At 39.8% G+C, this 19,524-nt stretch overlaps 1 protein-coding gene across 2 annotated transcripts in view; it reads left to right on the forward strand.

Annotated features, from left to right (window-relative positions):
* Positions 1-19,524, forward strand: part of LOC125309375 (coagulation factor XIII A chain-like) — a 99,425-nt gene that overhangs the window by 50,668 nt on the left and 29,233 nt on the right. For both annotated transcript variants that reach the window (XM_048266242.1, XM_048266243.1), the window contains 5 exons: positions 2,461-2,635; positions 3,245-3,383; positions 4,751-4,860; positions 4,974-5,062; positions 5,153-5,306. In XM_048266242.1, coding sequence (XP_048122199.1) covers positions 2,461-2,635; positions 3,245-3,383; positions 4,751-4,860; positions 4,974-5,062; positions 5,153-5,306 — 667 coding nt within the window. The remainder of the gene's footprint in view (positions 1-2,460; positions 2,636-3,244; positions 3,384-4,750; positions 4,861-4,973; positions 5,063-5,152; positions 5,307-19,524) is intronic.

Here is a 19,524-nt window from a genome sequence, read left to right on the forward strand (position 1 = left end):
GCGTGTTGTGGTACTGTAGCGGCAGCATTGATCACTGATCAGGCAGCTTTTTAAAACTGAAACTTTTCGCCTACAAGATCCTCACATTCCTCTCCATCTTCAGCTAACTCCAAAGACAATAAAATAAACAATCTTGCGGTTTCAGTTATATGACATCAGCCCCCCACAAAGGAAATAGGTAGGCTAAACACAATGCGTTAAGACAATTAATTGCGTTAATATTGACAGCCCTACTTTTTACTTTACTTTACTAGATAACTCCCTCCTCTTTGTCTATGCTCCCTGCTCTGGCTCTGTTCGTTCTTCTTCTTCCTTGTGTTTACAAGTAGACGCTCCGTTCATTTCCATGTTCTCTTGCGCTGGTTTCACTGCAAACTGCGCGCAGCCAATGGGCGTATGAAACGCCATCAAACACCCTAGCAACATACCTGTCAACCCTCCCGTTTTTTCCGGGTTTCTCACATATTTTAACTTTTTTCTTCCTGTTTTAATATTTTCCAGTACAATATCCTGTATTTTAATACTCTCATAACATTAGCCTTAACATATTTTCTCATAACATTGTAAGACGTCACTCGTCAGGACCAATGAGGGAACTGGGAGTGGTCGAAGGAAATCGTGAAGCTGTCCGCGTGCTGTTGGAAATAACAATTGATTATAGAACCCCTGTTAACCTAATGATTCTGACCCCGCTAGATATGGAGAAGTTTCGGTCAACGTAATATTACTATCCATAGTAGGCCGATGTGGGCCTACCCACAATGCTGTTACAAGAATGCCTTCTAGCTATTTAATTAGACGCATCTTCCCCAAGAATAGTGTGCGAGGCCCTCCTCGGCAGATTAATTCGGGAGGCGCCTTCACTTGAGTAATGATCCTAGTGTGAAAGTCGGTCAGAGGCTATAGTGCTGGCCTGGACCACTATGCTCATCTGGACAGAACATCTTACCGAAGCTACAGAGGGTTCAGGGTGTGCTAAGGTTAGCTGTCTAATTCCAGACTACTAATAAAATCAGTGACCCACCACAGTACAATACGATGGCCAGTTCTCCTGGTAGCATGCCTACACTTTCACTGATTTAGCCCCCACGGCCCTGGAGACTAATCCTAGCCGTTCCTCCTGGCCCATCTTAAACTTGAGGGATATCTAAAGAAACTCTAGAAAACTATGCGGGTCAAAGCATAACAATTTATTTGTCAGACACAAGCTATTCATCCAATACATTATAGAAGGTACATCTAAATGAATAATGTGAAAGTTACGAAAACAGGTTAAAGGAACATTTAGGAAACCATATGAAGCAATCAGAGAATGAACATACCAGCTCAGAGGATGATGACTACACACCTTAGTGGTGCGGGAGATTCTGACTACAGAATAGCTCCTAGAATGCTCTGTGAGCCTCTCTTAAATAGGCTACCTAGTTTGTAGTTGGTTACATTGATATGGATCACATGATTGGAGGTCAGCTGATTTTGGGTCACATGAGAAGTACTTTAATGAGACTTGAGACCATTGTTGTAGTGAGAGTGAATTAATCAAGACATGACAATGTACACATTTGATTACATTTCCTGTCCCTATAGTTAACTGCTCCTGTGGACATGTGACAGTAGGCCCACAATAGGCCCACACTTAGTAGTTGATCAAGAGTCAATATATGACTGAAAAGATTATCATCATGGTAATTACAACATTAGCCCTACCTATTTAAAATAACGGTGTGGATGTGGTGAGGGTACGATTTGACGCCAATCTGTAAGCAGTCACGTTAAACCTAGCTTCACACCTCGTTTAGTTAATGCAGCAGTTTTGTAGTAGGTTTGTAGTATTCTTGCTGTCAGCAGAGGGATAGCAACAGAAATACGATTGTTGACATTTCCCCGTATTTTAGGTGAGTAAATCGGGAAATCTCCCTTATTTTTAATGTTCAATGTTGACAGCTATGCCTAGCAATCATCTTAATTACCATAACAACAACCTAGCAACCAACACTATAATGTCAACCTAGCAACCACTACAGCAACCAACATGATTACCCTAGCAACCATCATAGCAACAGCTTTATTTAGCATAGCAAGGACCGCATAGGATCAGCAAAACCATTGTAACTTTATCCGTTTTAACACTCAATATTTTACATCCTTTACCCTTTGGCAATCATGTAGATGCACTTTTGCACACATTATAGGCCAGCCAAGCCAAGACATGGTTTTGAATGGACTATGTTGTTTTAGTGATGTAATTTTGAGATTTATTCCTTTTGAGTAGTCATCATTTTAGGGTACAGTGAACATTATTGTCACATCTGTTTAACCTATACAAATGTAATAATGTTTCAGTCACTGTAAATGAAAGGGTAATAATGTAAATTCAAAATTTCATTTGAATTATTCACCATTTAATTATGATTGCTTGTGAAGATGTTTTGAATCTCACCAAAGAGTGTATTTGCACAGGTGAATGCCCTGGATGACAATGGGGTGTTGGTGGGTAACTGGTCTGGTGTCTATACCATGGGCACTTCTCCCTCCGCTTGGACTGGCAGCGCAGAAATCCTTCTCCAGTACAGCAACAGCGGTACACCCGTGTCTTATGCACAGTGTTGGGTGTATGCTGGTGTATTAAATACCAGTGAGTTTGTGTTGTGAAACTTACCAGAAAGTATATCATTCATACACCAATTTAGGCCTGTTTATATTATAGTTTTAGACACGCTACCTCTACTTTTCTTACTATGAAGGCAGGCACCTACATAGGAATACATATAGGAATACACCTATCCTTCCTACTTGCCACACTGACTATATACTGAATAGTTTTGCGCTTCATGTTAGAAACTCCTTAATAACAATGTCAGAAAAATATTTTGGTTAAGCACATTAGCCAGCTTTTAGCAGTACCGATTGTACTGTTACTACTGTACATGACTAGTCGGTGACATACTTGGAACTTTACTTAGCTTGGTTTTAGATACCACAATGCCTCTTGAATTAGTAAATTCAACCCCATTTATGTTTAAGATAGGCCAATAATGGCTAAAGGCATTGCATGAAGCACAGTCTAGCCCAACACTCCTAGCCATGGGAATAGCATGTTAGCATGGTAGCAAGGGTCAAAGAAGTAATATATCCTATGAAGCATTAGGTTGTGAGTGAGGTTACATGTTGCAAAAACTATAATTTATAAAAATCCAAAAAAACCTAATATAGCAGCCCCTTTCCATGTGTTACTCTTCTTCAGTTTTGCGTTGTCTGGGGGTCCCATGCAGGGTGGTCACCAACTACAACTCTTCCCATGACAGCAATGGAAATTTAACGATTGATATCTTCGTAGATGAAGATGGGACAATGAACAGGACACACACTAATGACTCAATGTGGTGAGAACATTATGTAGAATGTGTATGATAAAATGATGCTAAATTGGTGTATCCAATTAGAAGTTGTTGGCAAAGATTACAGGGCAATTACTAGCAAAAAGGTGAAATGGCTGTTTACTCTACTTTAGTCAAGTCAAGTTTATTTCTAAAACATAGAGGTCATTCAATGTGCTTTACATAAACAAAAGGAGACAGTAATAACAAATAAAAGCATAGCAAAAGTCAAGTCAAGTGAACTTTATTTGTATAGCGCATTTCATACACAGAGGTCATTCAATGTGCTTTACATAAACAAAAGCAAACATGAATAGCTGATAAAATCATAGAAGGGCAATAGTACAAGAATAGTTTAAAAAGTAAAAAATAAAAAAATAATAATAAAAATACATAAAAAACATAAGGTAATAGTACATACAAGTATAAAAGGGCAATCATTTAAAAGTGAACAAGTAACCATACTAAAGTAAAGTAAAGTAAACATACAAAACAACATACTTTATGGAGATCCTTGAAGTAGTTCCAAATTGTGCGCTAAAGTTACTGAAGTTGAATTGAAAAATAACAACATTTGTATTTGTTGTAAACAAGTACAGTATATAAGTTTAATGACTTGTTTTTCGACAGATCTTAGAACAAATCTGCAAATGTGCATTAAATGAGCAATCTTCAACTACAAAATTAGACCTAAATAGACAAACATTAATATAATCAAAAATGAAATGTTTAAAAAAATAGATACTTATTCCTACTTTGTATTCGTACACTTGTATGACTTCAGTTTCCTTTCTAAAATATTTAGCTAACTCCATCCCCATCAACAAACTTACAATGGCCAATCTTTAAAATTTAACGGTCTTGGTTTTATTAGGAAAACGTGAATTCTGGGTGGATTTGGGCATGCCTCAGACTTGTGGTGTGAGCGGTATTGGAGCGAAATTGGAGCGGAACAGAGCAGCCTCCAAAGTCTCCAAGCCTCTAAATTAAAAGCGCTCCACGCTTCAACAAAATTCCACCCACTCCGCTCCTCGCTCACTAGCTCTGGTTGAAGTAGTGGTTGCAAAAGTAGGTGCTACAAGAAATTAACTACATGGGTTCACATACTTTTGCAAATGTCATATTTTGATTTTTTGTTAACTTATCCACTTATCCAACTTTCAAGCAGCACTATATTTATCTGTCTATCTATCTATAAAGCAAGTAACCTCTGGTCTCTTCTCTCATCTGAGAAATCTCTATCAAATGTTGAATGCAACAATTTGACAATCAGTGCAAAATACAGGGTGTCTGCACCGCATACTGGCACTTTACTAGTATTTTTCAAATGTTGTATTCTGAAACCCTGATTTTACCTGTATTTGTACAAAAAGGAATTACCACTGCTGGAATGAGGCCTACATGAGAAGGCCGGACATGACCCTTGACTCCAAATATTGGGGCTGGCAGGTAGTGGATGCCACGCCACAAGAAACCAGTAATGGTGTGTTTTTTTTTGGCAATCCATCAGTATTTTAGACCACTGTTATCTGAAATACTCAACACTTACTATGGTAAATCAACTTCTTAATATTGTTTTTATTTACTCTCCCTCAGGATTCTATCAATGTGGCCCAACCTCAGTTAAAGCCATCAAAGAAGGGGACCTGTGTTACCCTTATGATGCCCGATTTGTCTTTGCCGAGGTAAAAGGTTGACTCTGCATCGGAATGGCTGATCCTTCCTTTCAGAGATGCTTTCTTTTTTTTATCTACAAATGCTTCTCTCATCATTAGGTGAACAGTGATGTAGTATTTAAGATGGTGGATAGGAATGGACAGTGGACGACTGTGCAAAAAAACACAACCTATGTAGGGAAGAAGATCCTAACAAAAGCAGTTGGTTCAAATGTAGCTGAAAGCATCATGAATAACTACAAATATGAAGAGGGTGAGTAGAATGTTACTGAATGTAGAATGTAAATAAGTATTCCTTATTTCCTTACCTTGGGACACTGACTTTTTTTTATTAAACGTTTTATTAAACTGTTTTGCATTGATACTTTGGGAACTGTTACTGGTAAGCATAACATCAGCATTTCTACCACAGTGTATTCAAGCAAATCAGTAAATACGTAAACCAAACCAATTAAATTCAGATTAAGTTTATTCAATAAACTCAGACTAAAGTTAAAGACTAGATTAGAGCAAATGCCCTCTATTGCAAATGCAATCACTGTTTTTGACAATCCTATGATCCCTGGGTATCCTGGTAAACACCAGACAGCTACTCAAAGCTCAGAGAGTGGGTCTGGAAAGGCTTCAATCGCTACAGTATGTTTCCATGCACACCATATTCTGGTTTTATTCGGAATAATGACAATATTCCGATTGCGCATGAGTCATGTAAACACCTTATTCCAGATGCCATAACCCAAATAAGGTCATATTCAGAGTACTAAAAACTGGAATAACACCCCTAGCATATGCCTCTTTTAACCAGAATATTGTGGCATGGAAACACATTATTCGGAAAATGTCCCTTTCGGAATATTAAATTGTATCTGCGCATGTTCGTGCAAAGAATTTTGGGTAACGCTTTAGAATAACATGCTTATTAGGTATTAACAGTGCATAATAAGCAGTTAACAATTCAATGCTAACAGTTAGTTAACTGTTGTTATTTTTTTAATAAAATTAAGTAACTGTTAACATGCAGCTTGTAAGTGTTAATAAGCAGCTTTTTAAGTTACTTACAAGCATATTTCTTAACAGTTAACGTGCAGCTTGTAAGTGTTAACAAGCAGCTTGTTAATGCTTGTTAATGGTGTATAAAACAAAGAGGTGGATAACTAATACGCTTACAAGACCTTTCTTAGACTACCTATTTGTAGTACATTTTACCAGTGGTGTAGCCAGAAATGTTCAAATGGGTGGGCAAAGCCAATTTGATTAAACATAAGAGAGGCCTAGATTAGATACACCATACAAACATTAATCATAGGCATGTTATATTTATGACATAAAAGTGGAAGTTATTGAACGCATTTGATCACAGCTGACAAATTACGCAAGAAGAATAATAATAAAATGCCTTGGAAGAACAGTACAGTGCATTTTCATGCACTGTAATAATAAGAAGAAGAACTAGAAAACGCAATTCCAGGGAATTACCAGTGCATGAAAATGCAAAACATATGGTGTGAAATATATTTTTAAAACAGATGATGTGCTAATTGGCAACCAACATAATGAGATTTAATATAGTTGGAATGACTGAACTAGGTAGATGAGGTTTAATATAGTTGGAATGACTGAACAGTTAAATAGGTGGATAGTTTAAAACATTAAATTATTTGCTAGGTAGATGAGGTTTAATATAGTTGGAATGACTGAACTAGGTAGATGATGTTTAATATAGTTGGAATGACTGAACTAGGTAGATGAGGTTTAATATAGTTGGAATGACTGAACAGTTAAATAGGTGGATAGTTTAAAACGTTAAATTATTTGCTAGGTAGATGAGGTTTAATATAGTTGGAATGACTGAACAGTTAAATAGGTGGATAGTTTATATAGTTAAATGATTTGCTTGTTAGATAAGGTTTAATATAGTTGGAATGATTGAATGGTTAAATAGGTGGATAATTTAAATGGTTAAATTATTTAGGTAGATAATTGACGATAACTGACAGTTGGAATGGCTCTAATGTTTGCTAGCAGTTATGCTAACTATGTTATCAAAGATAATAATGTTAACCAAGTTACTTAATTACTAGCTAATGTTTTCATTTTTAGTAGTTATGCTAACTAACACTATGTTAACCATGTGACTTAGCTAACCTAGCTAATCATTTTTAGTAGGTATGCTAACTAGCATGCTAACATATTAAGTATACTTACCATGTGACTTAGCTAACTTAGCTAACTTGCTAGCATGCTAACTATGTTACTTAGCTAACTTAATTAATCATTTTTAGCAGTTATGCTAACTAGCATGTTAGCATGCTAACTATGCTAACCATGTTACTTAGCTAACTTAGCTAATCATTTTTAGCAGTTTTGTTTAAAATGCTAACAATGTTAGCAATGCTAACATGCTAACCATGCTAACTAGCTACAGTGGGTAGGAGTCATTGTTGATGACAAGTAACAGTTACAATGGCTGAACAGTTAAAAAGTTCAGTAGTTTAAAGGGTTAAATTGTTTAACAGTGAAATATTGTAGTGAGGACTTTTATTTTGAAACAGTTTTTGGCAGAGGAAGCAGTTGAACAGGATGTGTAGTCTTAATAGGGCCAGTTTGTATGCTTAAAGCCTGAGACTGGCAGTTGGTCCAGGTGGCCTGAACACCTGCCATAGGATTCTAATTGCTTAACGGCTCTATTGTGATGTCATCAGCCCATGTTAAGTCTATGGGGAAATTTTGACTAGTTTTTAATTAATAGTTTAAAAAGTATAAAAGTTACAAAGCTGAAAAATACATAGCACCCATGTCCCAAGTAAGACCTACGTAACATAGTTTGAATGAAGTTTTACGTTAAGCGGTTGAAGCTGCATTAAATCGTTAGAAGAAGAATAAGAAGAAGCCTAGGAAGAACAGTACAGTGCATTTTCATGCACTGTAATAAGAAGCCTAGGAAGAACAGTACAGTGCATTTTCATGCACTGTAATAAAATGCCTTGGAATAACAGTACAGTGCATTTTCATGCACTGTAATGAATATTGAAACAACGTTGAAATTACAACCAAACTAAAGATCAATGCGATTTCAATGGTATTTCAATTGATATTAAACCTCAGTAAACCACTTTTAATCTGGAAAAATATTGGGAAATTCACATCCTGCTTTATATACAGCCAGGATAAATTTGACTAGGCCTAGTATGGCTGGTTTAGGCTACACAATCGTGCATAAATAACCAGACAACTTATCAGTTTGAAAATCAAGTGCATTTATTAACTCTTCTTCATATAGAAATTCACGTGTGTTGTGCTTCCCTGCCATCCATTCAGTATAGCATTCATAGACCACCCGTTCGCAGTTAGCCCTCCACCATCCAGTAGCAGAGTGAAGTGGCACCTAACAGAAACAGAAGAAAAAGAGATAGACAGTGTTAGATAAATATGTTCAACTGAAGGCTACTTATAATTGAAACTTTAGAATAATCATAGAATATATATTCTATATGTTTGTTGAGTTTGCTGTCAAAATGCCAGGCTGAAGATGGTGTTAGAATAATTCAGTTTTCTTTAAGCTGGGTGAGCTCATTGAACATGCCGGGTTTGCTAGCAGCACCAGCCATTCGGGCAGCTCTGTTCGTCCGAACACTTTTGCTGCCCAATGAACGGTTAATGATAGCAGTCTAGTCAGATATGACTTAAAGTTGACTTATATCAGTATTGCTAAAGTTAGCCTATTAAAAACTCACAAAAATATGATCACCAGGAGTTACATAAATGTTAGCTAAATCTCCACGTAAACCAGCAGCACATCTTCAGCCTATAATTTTGACAGCCTAGAAGCTAACGTTACCGGTAGGCCTAGCACTACTTCATATTTTATTATCATGAGTATAATAAACTGTAATTTACTGACAACAAAGGTAGGACCTAATTATAAATCAGACTGCCGAGTAACGTTAACCTAACATTATGATGAACTGCCATAACGTAAGTTAGCCTAAACATTAATTTGACAACAGCAAGTAAATTTAGCTAGCCTAGCATTTGAATCAGTTTGTAAATCTGACAGTACGATGTACATAGACTGTAAACATGACCGAATTTAATGTAGTACACTTTTACAATAAAACATTATCGTTTGATAAATAAATGCTTGCTTACCATTAAGGAGGAGTGAACTTGACAGAGAGCTGAACACCCCCGTTGGTCTGACTGAACTGTTGCTGAAAATGAACTGGACAGTTCAAACGTCGTCGCGCAGTCAACTATAAATCCACTACTTTTCAATCACCACGTTAAGATTTCCCAGTCAACCACAAATCCATGACTTTTCAATATCTTTTAGTGAACTATGTATCGATGCTCTATCGATTATGGCAACATAAACTATAAACCAATGTTGTTTCGATATCTCTCTTATCGATATTCATGCACTGTCGGGTTTTTGTCAGGATTGTAATGCTGATTCAATGTCTCAATTCAATTTCAATCAATTCAATGTCTCAATTCAATGTCTCAATTCAATTTCAATCTCAACCAAAATGATGATTTGGATGGAAAATCAACATCATATCAATGTCACCTTGCTATCTGGGAGTGCAAAAGTCAGGCCAATAAATGGCTGAGGTAGTTTTGTTTGACCTAAGTATGCAAGTGGCATAGTGGTGCAAGTTATGTAAGAGCAGCAGAAGTGTTCAGGACAACAGGACAACAACAACAAGTTGCAAGTGTGCAAGTGTACAAGTGGAGTAGTGCAAGTGGAGTAGTGCAAGGCAGCCATTGTGGGTCTAAAAGTCCAGGATGTTATGTAGCTGAGGGTGGAGAGAGTTCAGGATCCTAACAGCCTGGTGTATGAAGCTGTTGGTGAGTCTGGTGGCGCGGGAGCGCAGGTTTCTGTACCTCTTCCCAGAGGGCAGTAGATCATACAAATTGTGAGCGGGGTGACTTGCATCACTCACAATTGTGGTCGTCTTGCGGGTGAGGTGGGAGGTGTAAATGTCCTTCAGGGAGGGGATTGAAGCACCAATAATCCTTTCAGCTGTGTTCATATGCGCTGCAGGGCTTTCCTGTTGTATTCAGTGCAGCTTCCGTCCCACACAGCGATACAGCTGGAGAGGATGCTCTCAATGGTGCCTCGGTAGAATGTGGTCATGATGGCTGGTGGAGCACTTGCTCGCCTGAGTTTCCGCAGGAAGTAGAGGCAGCGCTGAGCTTTCTTCGCCAGTGATGCAGTGTTGGTGGTCCAGGAGAGGTCTTCACTGATGTGCACCCCCAGGAATTTGGTGCTGCTCACTCTCTCCACCACAGCACCGTCGATGGTCAGTGGCAGGTGTTGGGTGTGACCTCTACGGAAGTCAACAACAATCTCCTTGGTCTTGCTGACGTTCAGCAGGAGGTTGTTGTCCCTGCACCACGTGGTCAGAAGGTCGACCTCCAACCTGTATTGAGTCTCGTAAGCCCTTGGTGATGAGACCCACCAGAGCTGTAATGTCGTCAGCAAATTTCACTATGTGGTTGTTGCTGTAGGTTGCAGTGCAGTCATGCGTCAGCAGGGTGAAGAGCAGCGGACTGAGCACGCTGGCCTTGGGGGCCCCTGTGCTCAGTGTGATGCTGCTTGAGATATTGTTGCCAACACATTACTACTTGAGGCCTCTGACAGAGGAAGTCCAGTAGCCAGTTGCAGAGGTAGGTACTGAGTCCCAGTTTGTCAAGTTTGCAGATGAGTTGTTGTGGTATTATGGTGTTGAATGCAGAACTGAAGTCTATAAACAGCAATCTCACATATGAGTCTCTTTTTCCAGGTGGGTGAGGGCTGGGTGGAGGGCAGAGCAGATTGCATCCTCTGTGGACCGTTTGGCTCGGTATGCAAACTGGAAGGGGTCCAGGGTGGGGGAGAATGGATTTGATGTGTGACATGACAAGCCGCTCAAAGCACTTCATGATGATGGGTGTCAGTGCCACGGGCGGTAGTCATTGAAGCAGGATGGAGCAGTTTTTCTTCAGCACAGGTATGATGGTGGCAGCTTTGAAACATGATGGGACGATGGCTTGCTTCAGGGAAGTGTTAAAGATATCTGTGAAGACATCCTTAAGCTCCTCAGCGCAGTCCTTCAGCGCCCGACCTGGGATGTTGTCTGGGCCTGCTGCCTTACGGGTGTTGATAGCAGCAAGTGTCCTCTTCACGCTGTCGGCAGAGAGGCACAGGGGCTGCTCGTGTGTGGAGGGGAGGGGTCTTCTGTGGGCAAGTGCTGTTTTGTGCTTCAAAGCGAGCAAAGAAACGGTTCAGATTGTTGAGCAGAGGGATATTGCTCTCACAGCTCTGTGGCGCGGGCTTGTAGTCCGTGATGGCCTGAATGCCCTGCCATAGGCTTTGTGCGTTCCTGCTGTCTTTGAAGTGGGTGGTTATCTTGTGAGTGTATTCCTTTTTTGCTTCCTTGATGCCACGGGACAGGTTGGCTCTCGCTGTTCTCATGCCAGCTTCATCCCCAGCTCTGTAGGCTTTGTCTCTGGCCCTCAGCAGCCTGAGGACATCCCCTGTCAGCCATGGCTTCCAGTTAGCCCGAGTGATGATGTCTTTTGTGTGGGTCACATCATCAATGCACTGTGATGTAAGAGGTTACAGTGTCTGTATACTCCTCTATGTCTGTCTAATTGTTGTAAGTGGCTGCCCTGCTTAAACATTTCCCAGACTGTCTGTCATTTGCATAGCTACCGTCGGGAACACCCACTGGAATGCGTTGACGGAACGCAGCTGTGTGTGGGAGCCATAAGTTGCTGGTTTGTAGAATGTAGTAGCTCGCTCAGTCTCGTTGCGAGTCCTGGCTCTCTCTCTGCTGACTGCCTCCCTCTCGCCGCCAGCAATTTTAAACTGCGTGACGTAATACAAAAAAACATGGCTGACTTGGATGTGGGCTGGGCTTGACCTCAAGCCCCGCCTTCCCGCAGGCTGCAGCGAGATGCTCCTACTTTTTTAGATGGTGAACTTGCGAAGAAAAGCCCTTAAATTGGACAGGAAAGACTGACAAGTGGGCGGGCCTAGGCCCGTCCGTGGCTACACCTATGCATTTTGCAGCCCCCCAATCTAAAGCAAGTACCATGTACCCTGTAGTTCCACAAGCCCAACCTTCTATCTCTATATATCTATCTATCTAGCTTGGTTAAGCTGTGAGAAATGCACCTTCAAAATTGGTGCAGTGAGCTGGAATTAAACCCAGGTCTCCTGCATTGCACAGTGATCTGCTACTTGCTGAGCTACATTCCTGTGTCTAGCTTTGGTGAAATTCTTCATGTTGATTCTATATTCCGATAATGTTCTATATCATACCAGTTCTGCTTTTTACAAATATGTTTCTGATGGAAAAGTGGTGTTTAAAGGGAAATTCTTTGACTACTTCAGAGTGGCTGCCTACAGGCATGCACAAATGTCCTAAAACAACCCTTAACGTTTGTTTTCAAAACTGTGCAACTCACTGAGTGGTTAGTGGTGTTCGTTGATATTCCAAAACAAGTGGCGTAGCAAAATACAGTTTCTGTCGTGTTTTATTTGGCATTTTGTAAAATCCCATTGATTTCTGTTGGAAGACTCATTGGACGTTGATATTACTGCGCCACTGGAAACGGAAACGGGGGCTGTTTACATTTGGTTGTAGTCTTTTCGCTAGATTACTGTCTATGCTTTAGGCTCAAATATTGAGCGGAAGTTTATACGCGGTTGTGAGGTATCTGAAAAAATAGTTCCACAATAGCAAATAAGACGGCTGGAAATCATACATTGCGCCGATATATTTGATTTTAATAATCAACAATTGTGGGCACCACTAACCACTCGGTGAGTTGCACAGTTTTGAAAACGAACGTTAAGGGTTGTTTTAAGGACATGTTTGTGCATGCCTGTAGGCAGCCACTCTGAAGCAGTAAAGGCGATTCAAAACGAGTCAGAAAAGTTGAGACAGGACCAATCGTCAAACTTTCGGTGTCCACCACTCTAGTTCATCCAAAACAAACCAGAAAAGGGACTCAAAGTGCTAAATACCAGAATTTTCCTTTAATTTCCATAATCTTTGTTCAGTGAACGCATAAAACAGTCAGTTTGTCTGCAGTCTAAATATATTATGCCAGCTTTGTATATAGTTTGGTTACCTAGCAACCGAGGCGTAAAGACGACAAGTGGGTGTGTTCAAAGTCGCAAACATAGGCGAACGTTCGCGATCGATTAGAAACATGTTTCAGTTTGCCTTCAGTTTCCCATGAATGTCTGCGAACAATGGCAAATGGATTTTTTTCCACAATTGTTGTCTTTCTACAATGAATTACATTATCGGAGTGTCTATTTACACCCCTGGTATGAATAGCCTTGGCCACACAGCTGAGCTATTCACACCCTGTGACAAAAAGACGTTGCTCACGTGCACAATACACATATTTATTTTTTGTCAGCATATTTTTTGTCAGCAGAAAGAATTCTGAAAGGTTTCGGCACTAATATATGTTCAAATTAAGTTTTAGATTGAAAAGTTGTTTTTTATTTTCATAATCTTCGTTCTGTGAACACATACAACCATCAGTTTGTTAGTTAACAGAAATTTCGTGAATATGACGCTCAGGCCTATAAACCATAAGTTTACCTGCAAACACACCTCTAATTATGGAAGCAGATAGTGCAGTGGTCACAGACATGGTTAAGTACGTGGGAGCCCGGGGTTTGATTCCTGCATGATGTGTTTTGGCAGAGTGAGTGCGCACGTGTACCAACGTCTCTGGAGAGAAGGCGCGCAATTTAAACAAGAAATCGGTTCTCAAACGGAAGTTTTGATTGCAACAATTAGCTAGTTCACGCACCAGGGTGTAAATAGCATACATTACTATATACACAAGGGTACGAATAGTATCCACTTCTATACATTGATGCAAACTGCATACCTTATTCAGAGTGTCTATTACACAGCTGAGCTATTCACACCCTGTGACGTAACAACAACAACATGTTGCACATTTTTTTATTTTGTTTATTACATTGTGTGATCAATATGCCAGAGTAAATGCACAGGGGTGAAAATAGCACTAAATGTAGATCTAATTAGAAAAAAAATAAGCCATGAAGCTATTTTAGAGATGGGTTTTATTGTAGGTCTAAACAGTGTTCGAATTATACCGTGAGCTTCGGGGGGGTACAGCTATTTCGACTGGTGACGTCACTCTCCATTTTGTATAGGCTTACACACATGATTTCACACTTGTGGTTCACAGTCAACTTTCCTTCAAAATATAGGTCATATGACTGTGGCTGGCTGGCCAACAAGTTAAAAGAAACTACTGTAATCATACTAGAAAGTACACTATACCTTACACGTTATTGGAAGGGGTTGAATTTGGGTAAACACTGTTTCAAGGTGCGCCCTGTGCGTAAAATTGCGCGCCACAGTCAAAAAATATGTTTTGGTATAGCAGTGCAATGCAAACCTGGAAATGCATAGACCAATAGCACGGAAATGGCAAACATACTACTTAAATATAAGAACCAGAATTGTTTACAGATGGGCCACAGAAAGTCTCCCGTTAAATTCACCTAGCCTAATGGCCTGCCTTTGGTTCATTTGATTCGTTTTTCTTGGATAGCCTAAGCCTACCAAACATCAAACAAATACAAAAATGACTTGTTCACGGTTGGAAAAAAAATATCTTCACCGTTGTTTAGCCTATAGGCCAGGGATGTCAAAGTCAAATACATTAGAGGGCCAAAAAAACAAATGTTCTACAAGCCGAGGGCCGGAATGGTTCAATGTTTATTAAAACATATTTAAATGACTGCACGTAACCTATTGAACCAAGACGTGTACTGTATTTTATTTAATGATTAAATTAATAATGACTGTGACTGAAGTGCGGGCAAAGTTTGCACAGAAATGTACGATTTTTCCCATCCTCACCGACCTTGTCATAAAACTTGTTTAAATGATCATACGATGCCTCCTTGCTGCTTTGTCATCTACATCAGCCTTTCTCAAACTTCTTTGACCTGAGGCCCAGTCAAGGCATACTTTGGGGTCATAGGGCCCACCTACATAAACCCACCCCCTCCTCCCACCCCCCCATCAAATTATCATAATGATATCACAATTATTATTATTTTTATACTATATTGCTATACATGCACTTCAAAACAGTCAATGTTTAAAGTGCTAAGATTGTTCACAAAAGTTTGTGAAAACATGCACATCAGAGTACTGCTTTACTAATGTAAAATATAATTAGGCCTACAATAGTTTCATTGTTTTTTGCATTTGTTAGATGATGCTTGCATGAGAATACTTCTCAAAAAACAACAGCAGTTATATGGGCGCCGTTGTTTTGGGATGTTTCTCTCATGCAAGCATCATACACTGATAGAATATTTATATGCTAATTACATTTCATTTGAATGCCTGAATGTAAGGATTCAGGAGACACAATACCAGCTTTTGTGAATGGTAAATGGCCGATCAGATCATGCGTAAAACACTGATCTGGAGCTGGATAACTAAGACTGATTAATAGCTTTTGGCTGACTTTAATACTTGCCAAACAGGCAATGCCAAGCAGTGTTTTATATAGTCTGTGCTCTGTTTTTTATGGAAGTTGCATAAATCCACGTCGTTCTATTAAATGTCGTTTCATAATTAAATAGCCTTCCAATAGGTTGAAGCTTAGCTTTGCTACCAACGTGCACACGCATGCATTGAATAAACGCCCATACCACGACTTAATTCTATGCCTCTATGTTTGATGACAGCAAACAAGTATTTCCTACTAATTGCAGAAATGTTTGTTTTCTTTTTCTGTCCGCGGCTCCTTGATCAATTGCGCAGCAAATTATCAGACGATGGCCTGGGGATAATTTCACTCTGCAGACCATTGTCCACATTGCGGACCGCGGCCCATAGTTTGACAAATGGTGACCTGCATGCTGCCATATTAAGGCCTTTTTACGGTGTGTTTTAGCCGGGTTTTCGCGTGGAAGGCTCTGTAGAAATCTGACACCCTATTCAACGAAGTTAAAATGAAAGAGCGTGCCGTTCACAGACACCAGAATGAACGAGTTCACAGTAACGTTCATCAGGCAGTAGTAGGCTAATACAGTAAGTTCAGTTCACGCTCGCTCAAAATATCAACGAGTTCATGAACTTTCGTTCAATAAACGTGTTCAGGCACAACACTGGGGAGAGGGGTAACTGAAAGTTGACATCTGCCCTGACTGAATACTGATGAATAATGAAACCGAGGCCCACTTGCGGCGCGCAGTGAGTTCGTGAGCTACCGTTGCATGGTGGGAAATAGAGTATTGGTGCGTGCAAAACAGCAGCCGGTGGCTGTGGCCTGCGGGCCGGTTCTAATACCAATCAAATATCATCCCGGGGGCCGTAGATAATTCATTGATCCGGCCCGCGGGCCTTGACTTTGACATGTCTGCTATAGGCATTTCATATAATGTAGCCTAGTGCATTGTGCGCCTGGTGTTATATCAAAAAACGTTTGTGCAGCAATACGTTTTTAAGAAAGGCTGATCTCTAATAATGGCAACGAGGAAAGACATTTCACGTAGCGTTTCAAACAAACTGCAGGTAAAGTTGCAATTATGGGCATTTGCTTAAAGGTTGAGAACCATCTACATGCGAAATTCCCTGAATAATAATGCAGATTCCCTCTTGTTAAGATATTAAGAATGAAATTGCACAATATAATAAATCGCCTCATTAAACCTCTCCCCGTGTCAGTATATCTATGGAACAACTCCTATGGCATGCATGTGATTGTAGGCCTGATTTTTAAGTTAAGCAGCAGCGATGGTCGTGGCAGCTGAGTGGAATGGAGACCTCCGGTTAAACCATAGCGATCTAGCTACTCAATGTTTTTCTAAGGTTGGTTATCACTATGTTACAAAGGCAGTGAAATATTAGACAAATGTATGGTCAGCTGGCCACCGCTTGTTAACCCATATTAGGCGTTTGTATAGCCTACACTGTACATTTGTTTTAATTCGTCAGTATTATATCATAGCAAATAACACAGTCTGAACGTACCAGTGAAATGGTATAGCCCAATGGGGGTGAGGGTTTGAAAATCGTATTTTTCATTACAGATTATATCCTGAATTGTTGGTATGTGATGGTAATACTGCATTTAATTACATGCATTATTGGATAACATTAAATTGTATTAATTTTTTTCAGTACCCCCAAACTATTATTTTCATCCCTTTTGGGAGGGTCCAAGTCTCATCTAGGGGGTACGGACCCCCCACACACACATACCCCCCGTAATTCGAACCATGGGTCTAAATCAACACATGAACTAGGCTTTGTTTATTGATTAGCAAACTGTGTAACCGATTGGCCGAAGTAGCCTGAGCTATTAATACTTGTGAAAATATCCTTTGTACAGACATCAGGAACCACGATCAGTGAGGAACAGGAGTTACCTCCACTTACTTACTCCTAATTTGCTGTGCAAACAGTCATTTCAGGGTCTCCGATGGCGCGTCCATAATGTGCGCTGGCTGCGTTTTGATGGGTGTAATATGAGGCTAGTGCAACATGGAAACAATTTCAAGTTAAACATGGAAACAATTTCATCATAGATTGCTTTCAGGAGTTTCTGGGAAATGGAGTTGCCTTAATTTATTTAGAGAGTGAATAAACTTATGAAACAGAGAAGTATCATCATGTAATCCATTGATTTCAACAATGTAACTGTATTCTAAATACCAACTATTTAAATTGTAACTGTAACAGAATACAGTTACTCATAATTTGTATTCTGAATACGTAATGCCGGTGTTACATGGCAACTGGCTCCCATGTTAACTGGCTGCATTGATGACGCTTCATGATTGATGACGAGTCTTTGACAGATGTGGCCGCTTGCAGATTTGTCACTTTCTGATATACTAGAGACGCACACAAATATGCATGACATGTTTAAAAGTCAAAATTGTATGTCGTACTACATGCATTGGACCATGAATATGCCACCCAAAAAACAAACACCTAAATAGCATAAATTACCTCCACATGGGTATCAAACCACAAATAAATTGACCTGTTTTCTTGGTAATAGCGTCCATCCACTTGCACTACGAACCAGCTGACGGCACTCACAGAAATTGATTTCAGTTGTATGATTAAAAGAAGTCAGCTAACGTTATTATAATAGTAACAAGTTAACATAGCTGTTCATGTTATCTGGCTACCATGTTATCATGCTACCATTGCCCAAGCCATTTAGTAGGCCTTCAAAGTATCATGGTTAAGTTTTACAAACGTTTCACTGAGGTTAGGCTGTGGCCGCCCCTACCTCAAGTGTCTGTAGAGCCACATGAACGTCAGCAAAGAAATCAAATAAAAATGTGTTGCCTAATTGTGTATCCTTTTGTCCAGCCTATTCTTTTAAGAATTCAGTTCATGAAACACAGGCATTGAAACGCACACTGCAATGGGCAGGAGAAGTCTATAACGTGTCCATATTTTACACAAACTTTGCGCACAGGGAGAGTCAAAACTTTTAGGCTTATAGGCTATTAACGTTAATGTTGCTGACATGTAAACATGGGTTTGATGTTTTTTTGATACTTTATTTCCCAATTCACATGCTCGTGCTTCTCCTGTGGCGCGACAGGTAAGTGCCTATACATTGCCTTTTCACGCAGTTGACGGGTTTAATCCTCCCCATCACACGTTTTTTTTTAATTATTATTTATTTATTTTTAGACCAGCAACGCTTCCTCAATTTAGGCTACAGATACTAGGTGGCCACAGAGAGCCTGACCAGCAGTCAGTGAAATGTTTGAAAACTTAACCATGATACTTTGAAGACCTACTGGCTTGGGCAAAGCTGTAGCAAGACAACACCATCAGCCGTGTTAACTTGCTACAATCATCAGCTGACTTCTTCTAATTGTATAGACTAAGTCAAGTAAATTTCACTATGACTTATCAGCTGGTTCGTGGCGCAAGTACGTAGATGAATGGTTATCATGTAGGAGGTTTCATTTAGGAAGCAGTTTCGATACCCACGTGGAGTTATTATTTGGGTATTTATTTTTTTGGTCCAGTGTATGTAGCGTACTACAGACAATTTTGACATTTAAATATGTCATGCATATTTGTATTTGTTTGTCTCCAGTTTCCATCAGAAAGTGACAAATCTGCAAGCGGCCACATCTGTCAAAGAAACGTCATCACTCGTGAAACGTCATCAACGCAGCCAGTTAACATGGGTGCCAGTTGCTATGTAACACCGGTACATGTATTCTGTTACTCCCCAATACTGATAACCATTGACCGAGGTGTGTTCAGATTGCTTGAACAGAGGCGAACATTCGTGGCAAACTCGTTTCCTTTGCACTGTTAAATTTGAACAAATTTATTAACATTCCATCTCAACGTTAACCGCTGTCTAGCCCCTGCATGTTCCTATGTTACGTACGGAAAACTACATCCTCAATACAA

The sequence above is a fragment of the Alosa alosa genome, chromosome 16, assembly GCF_017589495.1.
Source record: "Alosa alosa isolate M-15738 ecotype Scorff River chromosome 16, AALO_Geno_1.1, whole genome shotgun sequence".
Taxonomy (NCBI): domain Eukaryota; kingdom Metazoa; phylum Chordata; class Actinopteri; order Clupeiformes; family Clupeidae; genus Alosa; species Alosa alosa.